Below are 13,205 nucleotides of genomic sequence, written 5' to 3'. Positions count from 1 at the left end.
TGCCACAGAAAGATTTTCCTTAAACGATTAATAGACTTAGTTTCTAAATAGTCCCTAAAAGCCCATTTCTCAAAATGTGGTTCTTGGGCCAGGAATGAATGAATGCATTACCTACCTGGGAGCTTGTTATAAATGCAGAATGCGGGCCCCATCCCAGACCTGAATCAGAATCTGCATTTTAGCAAGATTCCTAGATGATTCATAGAAACATTAAGTGCAGCTGGGCAGGAGCATAACCTACACCACAGCTTTTCAAAATCTTAAGTGTGTGTAATTCCAGAGATTCTGGTTCAGAAAATCTGGGTGGGGCTTAGGGATCTATATTTTAAATAAAGACCCCAGTTGCTCCTGTAGCCCCAGGACCACACTTTGAGAAATACCACACTAACCCATCAAGATGTTGGTCTCCATGGTTTAGTTTTGAACCTTAGTAGACTATCAGAGAATCTCTAGATCTGCTACTACAATCCCAAGTTAAGGTCTCAAATTCAAACCCATATGTTTCTTGAAGAAAAAAAAAAAATCATCCCCGATCTTTGCTTCTCTATCAGCAAGCAGTTATCCATCTAATTCATGAAACTTTGAGGGTGGCTTTTGTTTTGACTTCTTGGGTTCAAAATTAAGCATCTATTTTTGTTTGCTTTAAATTGCAGTCACCTTTAAGTAAATATTTTGTTCATATGGAACATAAATATATATTCATATCTATTTTAGTTAGCACATCTCACAGTTAAAAAGAAACTAGAGAGTTCACAAAAGATAGAGCCTTATTTTTAGTTTACAGTTCCAAATTCCATGAACTAAGAATTGTAAAAGCTGTATTAAAGGCATATGTGCAGGTTGGACATATTAATTGATATTTACTTTTAAACAGATATGACCTCTTAAAAACTCCTTCTTTTATGTCTAAAATGAAGAGTTAGGAACATTAGTTTAAAACTACTATTACAATCAAGCAGCTTTCTTATTTTGTAGAAAGAGAAACATACCCAGAGCTGTGAGGGTCCTACATCTGGTTTCTCAGCAAGGTGGTATTTGTGCCAGAAGAAGTTATTCTCTATACTCTTTAAACATTTGCCAATTTCCTTTAATTCCTGGTCCTTAATGATTGTTATATCATATAGGATTATGATATAGACTCTAGACTCTTTGCCTTGATACATAGAAAATACTGCTACACTCAGCAGAAAATATCCTCTTTTCAACTACTAATTTCTTAATTAGCCTAGGTTTGCTGTAGTTGGAATAGGGTACCCACCATTAGTCTTTGGGGGTGGAAGAGGAAAGTGACCGAGCTTAAAAAAAAAAAATGTCCCACAGTCAGGATAGATGTTAACGATGGAACAGAGTGAAAAAGAAGTCCCTCTTTTGTGTTTTCAGGAGATGCACTTAGAAGACGCCACCAGATTCTGTCCAAAGGAAGAAAGAGAAAGTGAACAAACGTCTTTCAGCGATCAAAACCCCAGGCAAGACCAGAAAGGGGGCTTTCGCAGCTCCTTCCGCAAGCTCTTTAAAAAGAAGTGAGTAGCCCTTAGACAAGACAGCATTGTAACTCATTTCCCTTTGGGCTGAGTCTTGAGGTTTTAATAGTAATAAGTATGGAGTAGCCTGGTTTCACACAATGGCTTCAAGCTCAGTGCCTGCTCCCAGTAACCATGATTCATGCAGGTGAAGATGTTTCTCCTTGTAATCTCCTAGAGTAAAAGCAAACTCAGCTCTGTCCTCTGCCTCTTCTATCTTTTAGCCCTACTTCCTTGCTCCCAAAGTCACGTGTCCTGAGCAGAGTGAGCAGAGGTGGTCCCCTGGGAAATGAGCTGGTGACCATGGAATTCCTTTTAGCCTGGGCGGAGTGGGATCCTCTATGGGAGTTGGGAGCAATGGAAAGTTTTCTAAGGCATCTCAGCACTTCTGCCTGTGGGGCCCTAGAGTACTGTTTATTGGGACTTACAGTATCTTCCCTATCTGAAATGATTGAATTGATTTGGCTTGGGCCTTAGTTAAAAAAATCACTGTAACGGAGTTTCCACACTCCATAGGAGGCAAAAACAAGCCATTTCCCTTCTCTGGTCCTTCTTTTTGGCCAGCACTTACCATCCCTGTCTTACATACTGGGAGACAGTGGTCTAACCCCAGCACGAAATGTAAGGAACATACTGTGAAAGTCCAGCCATTGCACACCTGAGAAACTGCAGTCTCTATTGCCACTGGTCCTCAGGCCTACTTCACTCTTCCTTAGAGAGATTTCCCCCTGCTGCTTAGTTTTTCTTGGTGGAGGAGGTTCTTGCAGTCAGTTTTAAACAGTAAGTCTTTATATTTTAGTGGATGAAAAGTTAAGGACATTATTGCTGCCGTTGGAGAGTTTCTAAAAAATGAGGAAGCACAGGAAAATCACGTTCCTAAAGGTAGAGGTTCCTGGGCTGATTTAGATAATGAATTATCTTGATGAAAGAATTGGGGGCAGGCCTGGAGTGAGGACTCTTTTTTTGGTAGTTTGTCTAGTTCTTCTCCCTTGGGATCAGTGGGTCTCTGCTGGTCCTCACCTGTTGTTACTGGAAGAAGGGGAAATAGGCAGAGACAGAAACATGACTCAATCAGAAACAGCCCTACCCTGCAAAGTCCCCTTTCAGTTTCGCTGAGGCAGCCTCAGGCACACAGACATGGCTTTTGCTGGATCCCCTTGATTTAGGATGAGGAGTTAAGAATTGTATCTCTCTGTAGGATCACAGACTTAGTGCCTGCTTGTGTCAAGAGTAGAGAAACCTGGAGGCAGACAACTCCCCTGCCTGACCCTGGGATTTAGGTTCCTAAATCCTTCTAGCAGTGGTTCTCAACCTTCCTAATGCCGCGACCCTTTAATACAGTTCCTCATGTTGTGGTGACCCCCAACCATAACATTATTTTCGTTGCTACTTCATAACTGTGATTTTGCTACTGTTATGAATCATAAGGTAAATATCTGATATGCAGGATGTATTTTTATTGTTCGCGACCCACAGGTTGAGAACCGCTGTAAGGGCACTGCTTGAACCTTTGTCTTTTTAACCACAGTATTCCCAAAATACACAGCCACCTTTTGCCCGCTGCCATTTATAATGACTGGGTACTGTCTGTTGGAAAGCAATGAGCCCTGGATCCACCACTGGTTTTTTTTGTTTTTTTTACAAACTGCCATGTTTTGGAGAGATGGAAGAAAATGCTGTGCAGTTACCTGAGGCAGAGGGAATAGATTTATCCTCTCTGTGTCCAGGGGGCAGAACTAGGAGCAATGGGTGAGAGGAAGAACTTTCTAAAAATGCAACTGCCTAGAACTGGAGCTGGCTGCCTGGTGAGGGAGTGGGTTCTCTTTGGGAGAAGGTAGATGACCCTGGTCAGGGACGTTATGACAAGGATTCCCACCTGGGTGAGAGATTGTCCAGGACAGTCACCTGAGTCATGTCCCGGGCTGAGATTTGCTTTATCTGTAGTTTGACTTTGTTGTGGATCAATCTGCCTAATCACATCTTTTTAACATCTGACACAAGTCATTAATGTGGCCTTGGGACCCATAATTTTAAAGACTCACCGTGTGGAAGACCCGATTTTATCTTTCTATAGCCCCTTCACAGCCCTCAGTGCAATGCTGAGGACTTGCTGTGTGGACGCTTCAAATTCATGTTGGTTAATTGCTTCCAGTCATCTTGCAACTTTTTGGGATCCTTCTTAGAACCAAATGGATTCCCTTACTCCTCTTATCTCTTCTCTTGTATCAGTCCCTCCTGCATCAATCCTATTGCTGCCACCATACTTTGTATTTAAGTTTCGAAGCGTTACATGAATGGCCACACAGATGGCTGCTTCCTCCGGCAGGCTTTCCTGGCTTTTTACATCTGGTGTAGGACTGTGAGCACCACCAGGAGATGCTTGCTTATCGCCTTATGCCCAGGGTACCACACTGAGCACTTTGGGGATTTGGCCTGGGATCAAGAAACAGCTTGAGTGACTTTTTCTGAGTATTTCCCTGCAAAGACCATGGGACGTTTGCTTCATTATGCTAAGGTAAAGAGGAATGACAAGGAAGCCCAGTGCAGCATGGAAAGGCCAGGTGCGCTTAGCTGAGAACACACCCTTCTCATCAATTAGGCATTCTTTCTTGTGTGCATGTGCTTTGTGAGACACTTGTACAGGAATCATGAAAGACATAGTCCCGAGTGCTATGTAGGAGCTTCACGTAGGTGCTGTTACAGAGGACTCTGAAGTTAGGCCTGTGGACAGGCAGATGGAGGAACCAGCAAGAGACTCAGGTCATTCTCCTCCCGTGTGGTTGGGAGATCATTTTGGCAGCAAGCCCTGTGACTAGGAAGTGGTTTACCCTGGGGACTGGAACCATGCCAGAGCCTGGCCTCCGAGGTACAGAATGGACCAGCGCCAGAAAAGCCGCCGTGTCACATCTGCGGCTCACCGCCTGCCTACCCTACAGCCCTCTGGAGGCTCATTCCTGTCTACACTGACACACTTTTTGTATCCATAGGGGCTTGTTTGGCTGGTGGCCCCACACACCCAGAATGCTGCTTCGGGATGAAGCTAGGCATGGAGCCAGATGCAACAGAAAACCTGGGAAAGGGTTCTCTTCCCTCTGAGGCTGGGAGGGCCGGATGCTCATACCCACAAGGATTCAAAAGGGAGAGTCAAGTTGACATCTTTAAAAAAATCCTGAAAAATACCCAAGACACTTGGGGAAAAGAATGATCCGCTGTTTCTATCTCAGGCACATCTGTCCTGGGCAGATAGACACCAGGTCATATGTCTCTGAAAGCTGTCTAGAATTCATCAGAAGAAAAACCACATATCTTAATTTTTGAAAAGGTTAAGTGACTTTAAAGTTTTAAATGAGGAGCCTTAGAAGCCAGGAGCAGACCTAGTGTGATAGGCTGATGCTGATCTGAATCCTTATCCCCCTGCCTTTGAGAGGATGGGAGGCAAACTATCCCATTCTAGAAGGATCTATATGGAGGCTGTCAAAGACTCAAGTGTAGACTGTCTTGAAGTCTCAGGCAGATGTTACTTCATATTTGTATATAAATCTTGCACTTAGGTTAGTAAGAATTCTTGGTTTGGGGTGTGACATAGGGGAAGAGGATTATGTAAGACAGTTTAAGAAATGCAAATGCTCTTCCTTTTTATCCTCAAATCTGGGAGCAGTGGAAGATAATACGACTTCCAAATAATTAATTCTACTTCTTCTCTCATTCTGTTCTTCTTTAGCACTTTATAACTTACACACCTCAGAGTAGCTCCTTCCCAGTCATTACTCTCCCTCCACCAATCACATCAAAATATTTCCCGTCTGAATCACACACAGAGAGAGTAGTTCTGCAGGGCCCCATATAATTGAGTATCTGAATCCTCTTCTTTTGGTGTCTTATCAGCTGTTTATGCATATGCCCAGTCTTGGCTGTGGGACAGACCATGTAATAGAATACAGGACTACTAAAGAATCAATTGATAATTTTACCCTCACCTTCTTTACTTCCTAAAGCCTAATCTCAAGTCCTTTCCACACTCATACTTAGTTTGGGGTTCTTTCTCATTTCCCATTGTATTTCCCAATATAACTTTAAAATTGAAGGAGATAGTTGAAGGGATGACATTGTACATTACTCAAACCTTATTGTGTTTCTCAATAGGTCATTTGAAATCAATCCCTAAGTTAAGGATCTTTAGTGTACTAGGTTCTGTTTAGCACAAAAGAAGTAAAAGAGATAGTTGCAGTCCATTAAGAGCTTACAGCCCAAATGTAAGGGTAACCCAGCTACAAGGTTGAAAGATAGTAAGCACTCAGCAAACATGTAGTAAGGGAAAGCTCATTTGTCAGCCACCTTGTTGATTACTAGGAGACATGCCCCTTACTTCTCCAGGGACATGTCTCCTAAAGCTTTCAAAGTGGACAGTCTTTCCAATCAGAAAACCAGCCCTTCTTAGGTCAGAGGGTTCTGTGCCCCAGATTCCACCCCCTCCTCCCTTCCCCAGCTCCAAACTTTCAAGGTTTATTTGTAGCAAATTTAACTTGGATGGTTAGGTGTCAGAATGTACTGGCAGTGTTGTACCCTTACCCAGCAAGTGTTTGCCTGCCTGTGTCTTCAGTGCCTGCTCAGATCTGCTCTGTACTTAACTGCCATAGCTCCAGGAGCTCCAAAGCCATTGCTGGTTTATAGAGAAAGGGAGTAAAAGCAAATACTGTGGCCCTTTCTTCTCAGTCTGCAGGTGATTTCCAAGTAATTTAGGTCAATATTACTTCAGAGCCTAACAGCCACACCTTTGGAAGAGTCCAGCTGTCGAAGTGGCCACATACCATGTACGCAGTATAGAGGTCAGTTAAAATTGTCTTTAAAAAGGATGAAAGTGAGCTTTTAGTCATGGCTACAGTGGATGCTAGATTTTTTAAAGGATTAGCAAGTTAGCCATTAGTTAATTAATAGTTAATGTCAAGAAGCACAGAGAAATTCACAAACCTGGAGACACACAGAGGTTGTTTATGAGAAGAGCAGTGAAAAAAGAAAAAAACTAAGCTGAGTTCGTGGACTTTGAAAACTAGACAGGGCGATTTTGGCATTTGTTTCAGAAATGGGAACGCATCTGGTGAAGATTTCTGTGGTCCTTGGGGCTGGTGGTGACATCAAAGCTTTCCCATTTCCAGGTAAACACTAAATAGTTGCATGTTAGAACCATCAAATATGACATGTTGGGTTTTGGAGAGATCAGATGTAGCCAAGGGGAAATGTGAGGTAGAGATTGCAAGTTTTAACTAATGACTTTCTGATGAGAAACTGCCATGTTAGGGGAACAATTCAGGAAAAAACACCAGCCAGATTCAAATCTTGCTTCCTACTTTCTGTCCCTAAAACTTAATAGGCATTCCCTAGTCTTCTGGATAATAGACGATATGGGGGAAAGAATGAAATGGTCCATATCTTCCTAACATTTTGGACACAACTGTACTTGTTAGAGATGACTTGAATTGGAGGCAGGTGGGAGTTCTGAGAGGCGAGAGAAGGCCAGGAGTTCTACTAGTAGGGTGGGCTTGTGGAGGCTGTTTCAAGGGAGAATTCCAAGGGGGCTCCTGGAAAGGAAGAGGACTTTCACCCCACCCAGATACCATCTTCTCTGATGACTGCCCAGGGGCACTTGGGTTGAGAGATAGAGTAGTTTTTCTTCTATGCATTGGGATGTAGTAGGAAAGTGCTCCTTACAGACTAGAGGTAGAAAGCATGCTGGGCATCTGTGGCTTCATCTGTAATACCAACTATCAGGGTGAAAAGTAAAAATATCTAGTCAGTCATCAGGTTTCCAGACATTAGGATTTTATTCTTTGTGTGGATCTAACTTCCTTCCTTTAATAAAGTAAAAAGGATGTTTGAATTCTGCCCAGTAATTTCAGTAAATGATAGTCATAATGAGCTTATCTAATAACAACAATGAGGACTCATAGTATACTGATGGCAGGGAAAGGACTTACTCTTCTCTGTGGGTAGTGGAAGCATGCCTGACTCTGCCTCCACATATGGAGAACTTGTTTAGTTGTGTAGGAGCTTTGGACAGAGAACTTCATGTCTAACATCACTTTCATACATCCTACATGAGGTCTTTAAGATACTGGTTTCTAATCGTTGGGATAGTTTTACCTATTCTAGCTCAGAGTTTAAGCTAGCCAAAGGGCCCCAGCCTGGCTTATCAGAGGTTTTCCAGAAAGACTCCTCCCTCCAGGGACTTCTGACATGAACAAACTGGAGAAGGTGCAGAGCTGGACTGGATTGCCCAACTGGCTTAACCAAGATAAAGGAAGAGTGCACCCTGGACTGGGGACTCAATTGGACTGATCTGAGTTGTTGACTATTGATTGGGCTTGGTCTCCTTCGTGGTGGTTGAGATTACAGGATCTCCTCAATCTGATTACTGTACCAATTTCTGCATTCTACCAAATGTAGCATATATGTGTGGTTGGTTTCAATAAATCTTTTATTCAAAAATGAAAACCAGTAAAAGCAAGAGTTTGTAATGTAATGCCCAAGTTCAGTAAAGACCCTTGATAACCTTGGTTGAGAACAATGAATTCCATCCATTTTAATTTAAGGGCCTTACTTGTTTGTGGAGTAGTTACTTGGTTAAATAAAAAAAAATAGGATTTCTTTAATTTTCTGAGCTTAGTCCCCCCTTTACAGTGTTATTACACAATACCTTACACTGACATACACAGTTGTTACAATTGTCCCCATAAAGCATTAGAAAGATATTCTCTTTATATTCCCTGCAAATCTTAGTTACACATGTCCTGAGTCATGAATTCAGGGGAAGTAAATATTATTCCAGGTCTAGGAGGTAACTGTTTTACAAATGCAAAACAATTTGGATAGATAAAATATTTGAGAACAATTAAAACCAAATCAACCTGTACTTTATCTGTGTGCTGAGATTTTAGGTCCAGTGGATCAGAATACAGGGAAAAAACTAATGAGAATCCCTCAATGGATCCTTCACCCACCAAACAAGATTTCTTCAGAAACCGACTTGCTCTTGCAAATGACCTTGACCAAGGAACAGCTGTGTAAAACATACTTAAAGTTGTATTGTCAAGTGGTAAGATGAGGATCAAAAGCTTGTATATATATTTGTGTAGGAAAATATATATATTGGTGTATAAATCCCTGAGGAAAACTAATATAAATACTTACATATGAAACTAAATCAATATAAAAACAAGACATTGAAGAGATGAAGATTAGTCTATGGTTGAGAACTGGCTTTTTGAACCTCAACACTTGGGAAAAGGGAAACGAAGACTTTTCACAGTATTACAAAAAAACACAATAAATGTGGAGGAAAATAAACGTTTGTAAGATCAAAACTTCCACCTTGAAGTCATTGTCCTAGTATGATATTAGCTTGTTCACATTTAACATGGATATGCATTTTATGCTTCCTAGACATTTGGCTTATAATTCACCCCAATTCTTAGACTCTAAGGCAGTACCTAACATTCCTTAAGGCAAAGGAATCAATTAACAGAATTTATTTTACATGGTGCAATTCTTGGGTTGTGGAGATTTTATACCATGATACAAAAGACACATTGATCGCCAAACAGGAAGAGAACCTTATGACTAGTATTTCTCATGTTCTATGGTTATGAAAATCAGTAGATAGAGGGAACAATGATTTCTTTAGAAAGTTGGAGGCTAAAGAAACTTTGTGTGTGTGTGTGTGTGTGTGTGTGTGTGTGTGTGTGTGTGTGTGTTTTGCTACAGATGGGAACAGTCCAGAGTCTGTTTTATTGAGCAATCAGGACTGAGATCCCCTAGTGATCCTGAGTGCTACACACACCCTCATGACCAGATGCATTGGAGGGAAAAGCACCGACTTAGCCACATCCTCTTAAAAGCTTCCTTCACCCTGGAAGGAAGGTGGCAACACATCGATGCGTTAATGGCTCACATATGAGCCATGAAAACTTAGGGCTGGCAGTACTTTATCCTGTTTTCCTGAAGTAAGTTGTAAAGAAACAGAGTTCTTAAAGCTCAGACAAGAATCTTTGCACTGAGGCTTGCTTGGATGAGGGGTAATAAAATGTGCTCTATTTCTACATGGATATGTCCAAGAAGGCCTACGTCTTTGACATGCCCCAAACATCAGAATCATAATAGAAAAAAAAATTAGGTTTAAACAATTAGTGTCCATTTCCAGGCTATTGTCTATAATAAATTAGGGGCATTTGGTTACTGTTTATTCAAAATCTTGGGACCCACACTTATTTCTTGGAGAATATTCCTCTGGTGATGTACTGTTTGATCAAATGGGGAAGTTTCACTTATAAGTGTTACAAGTTTTCTTCTACTTGTCTGGTGACTTACTTAGGAATGCATTCCTTTGTATTTTGAGCAATAGGTGGTCTGGAACACGTAGGATCGGCTGCCGAGTTTGGGGGCTTTCCAATATTTTAAGTTTAATTCAGACTGTCCATTTTCCCAAAATTAATGAACTCCTTTGAAATTAGATTTATCTCTATTACCTGGCCAAAGAAGTTTTGGGGACAGTGCTTGAAGAAATTGTTGTGTGACACTAGAGTGAATTTTTACACATGAGAACATGAGGATGTGATTTAGGTATGACTGAAAATATTATTTTGGGAAGTTGTCAGACATTCAAAGTAGTTAAAATTTTTGTGCCTAATACAAGTAACTTATTTTCCAAAATTAATGTTGTTTTTGAAGAGCTTAGTGCATAATCTTAGATAAGTCATCTAAACCAGTTTGTTAACTATAAAATAGTGATTTTTATCCCTCCTTCTTGCTTCATTTCCTGAGGCATAGTAACATTAACTGCTCTTAATTATCAGCAAGAAAATGAATTGTGTTGCTTCTTTCTCGTGTATATAAACCCATTCATCTAAAGATAGTGAGATCTACTGTAAAAGTCTGTGGCTGGATACCATCTGTGTTTCTAAGTGGGTTGTTTCCACTTAGCACTGGATACATCCCATTTCGTCATTATCACATATTCCTTTTCAACCAGGGACGACCCTTCAGCATACAAACATGCTCTTATTTCTCCAGTTTTTAAAGGAAAATAAATCTCTTGACAGTTCTCTGCTTTCTTTTATAGTAAAACTTGAAAGAAGAAACTGCTCCAGTTCCTCTCCTCCCGTTTTTTATTAGATTCAGTTAGGCCCATGCCACCCCTGACTGCTCATCACTTTCACCTTGCTAAAGGAATGGTCCATTCTCAGACATCTTACTCTCCCTATCAAATGGTATTTGACATCCTGGTCACTCCCTCCTTCTGAAATTTCTTCGTTAGACCTCAGGGACACAACATACTCATGCCTCCTGTTCATCTTTTCCCATTGGCAGTTCCTTCTTGGTCCCAAGTCTCTCCTTTGCTTAAATCTCTTCTTTTTCCAGTTTGCTGGTTTTAAAATAGGATATTTATGAAAGTGATTTCCAATTTTATAGCTCCAGCCCAAAACTCTCTCCTAAACCCCAGACTTATATCTTCGACTGCGTCCTTGGCATCTCTCAGATGTCTAATGTATTTACTGAACTTAACATGCCCAAGCCTGCTTCAGCCATACATTCCCCACCTCAGTTAATGGTAACTTTGTCCTTCCGAGGCCAAAAACATTGATGTCATCCTTGACATTTCTATTTCTTACAGCCAACTTCTATTCTATCACCAAATTGGCTGTCTTCCAAATGTGTCCAGACTCCAACCTCTTTTTTTTTCTTTTTTCAGAGTTCGACCTCTTATCACCACCTCCACTTCTGTCACATTGGCCAAACTGCCTTCTATTGGGCTAACTTCCTTATTCCCACTCGTTTTTTATTTTATTTTATTGATTTCAGAGAGGAAGGGAGAGAGAGATAGAAATATCAATAATGACAGAATCATCAATTGACTGCCTCCTACACGCCTCCCACTGAGGATCGAGCCTGCAACCCAGGCATGTTTCCTGACCGGGAATCAAACCACGACCTCCAGTTTCATAGGTCGATGCTCAACCACTGAGCCACACTAGTAGGGTCTTTCTTATTCCCACTCTTAACCCCTAATTGTTCTCAACATAGCAGCCAGAGTAATCCTGTTAAAATGTAAATTAGATCATGTCATGCCTCTGTTCAAACCCTCAAACAGAAGCCAAAGTCATTACAAGTGATCTGGACCACATTAACCATCTAAAGGCATTTCCTATTTCACCTACATTCACTCCTCTCCAGATACAAGCAGCCTCACTATTCCTCAGATATACCAAGTATGCTCCTGCCTGTGAGATTTTGAATTGACTGTTCCCTGGGACTTGGTATATTCTTTTCCCAGATACTTGCCATGTCTCTTTCTTTCACCTCCTTCATATCTTCACTCATCGGTCACCTTGTCCATGAGGCTGACTCTGATCATCCCCTTTAAATTTCACCTCCTGTCCCCTACATTCCCAGCCACCTTGTCCTTGTTCATAGTAGTTGCAACATTCTAATGTATAACATACCTATTTACTTTTATTACCTATTGTTTACATCTTCTCACTACTATTAATCCCATGATGGTATGAATTTTTGTCTGTTCTGTTCTGTGCCAACATCAGAACTGTGCCTGGAACAATAAATACTTGCTGAAAGTTGAATAATCAGATGGTCCCTTATCAAATGCTTATAACCAAGGTCATGCAAACCAATTTAAGTGACAATAAACATTAAAGGAAGCTGTAAAGAATCAAACTATGGAGACTTCAGGATGAACCATCAACCTCTTAAAAGATATCTAATAGCAGGCAAATTTTGAAAACATGTCCCTTTCAACTTCAGTTACCATTTAATGTGCAACTACTCTGTAAAAGGCATTGGACTTTACACATATCATAGCAGGTCCTTGAATAATAGTGTTTCGTGAATGTTGTTTCATTATAACATTGATGAATACTCTAGGAACTTTACTCTTGTTTATATCAAATAACCTGTGGTTAAATTGGTTTCATGATGCTTAAAGTTACAGAACTTATTGGTGAATTAGTTTATTGAGAATTAGTGTACCTTTAAGCCCCACAATAGTCACCAATAGTAGAGTAGATCTATTAACCTCATGCATTGATAAAGAACAGAGACTCATTTAATAACTTCTCCAAAGTCACACATCTAGTACGTAATAGAACCATAGTGTGAACACAGATGTGTGTTTTCAAGGCACTTACTTATTGTACTCTTGTATCACAATGATTCCTACTTTTCTTGATGAATCATGAAGGTAGAGAAACCAACTTCTGAAAATGACTGTAGTGTTTTTCTTGCCTTCAGTGAAAATCAACAACCCTAAAATGTTAGAATGGGCATAAACTGCTCTTTTGGTTTTACTCAATCAAAGCTCTCCTTCCCTCTGGAAACCATGTGCATCTATCTGCAAAAAGGCGGCTCAGCGCTGGGCTGTGCCTTAGAGACTTGAGCGCCCCGAATCTGTGATGAGCTAACATGATTAAATAAATAGAAAAGCAAACCACCTGGTTAAAAGTCAAAGAAAGTGACATTATAAGAGGCCATTCAGAATTGTTTGACTAATATCAATATTAAAGGTATTTTCCTATAGCTATTGATTACCTAAATTATATACTTAATAATACATATTTGGATTTCACAGTGGCCTACAAGTGAAATTTGGTCTTTAAACTGGGGGCGGGGCGCAGGACCACT

The 13,205-nt window shown here is 40.7% G+C and overlaps 1 protein-coding gene across 7 annotated transcripts in view; it reads left to right on the top strand.

The window, feature by feature from the left end:
* ARHGEF33 (Rho guanine nucleotide exchange factor 33) overlaps positions 1-8,891 on the top strand; it is a 67,596-nt gene extending 58,705 nt beyond the window's left edge. For 3 of the 7 annotated variants that reach the window (XM_059660053.1, XM_059660054.1, XM_059660052.1), the window contains 2 exons: positions 1,381-1,520; positions 8,453-8,891. In XM_059660053.1, coding sequence (XP_059516036.1) covers positions 1,381-1,520; positions 8,453-8,582 — 270 coding nt within the window. In that variant the 3' untranslated portion in view covers positions 8,583-8,891. Of the gene's footprint in view, positions 1-1,380; positions 1,521-6,598; positions 8,121-8,452 lie in introns of those variants that run through there. The other 4 variants (XM_059660059.1, XM_059660055.1, XM_059660056.1 and 1 more) reach the window with 3 other exon arrangements.
* The last annotated feature ends 4,314 nt before the right edge of the window (positions 8,892-13,205 follow it).

Source organism: Myotis daubentonii, chromosome 12, assembly GCF_963259705.1.
Source record: "Myotis daubentonii chromosome 12, mMyoDau2.1, whole genome shotgun sequence".
NCBI lineage: Eukaryota > Metazoa > Chordata > Mammalia > Chiroptera > Vespertilionidae > Myotis > Myotis daubentonii.
The sequence above is the reverse complement of the archived record's forward strand: the minus strand, read 5'-3'. Positions and strand labels throughout refer to the sequence as shown.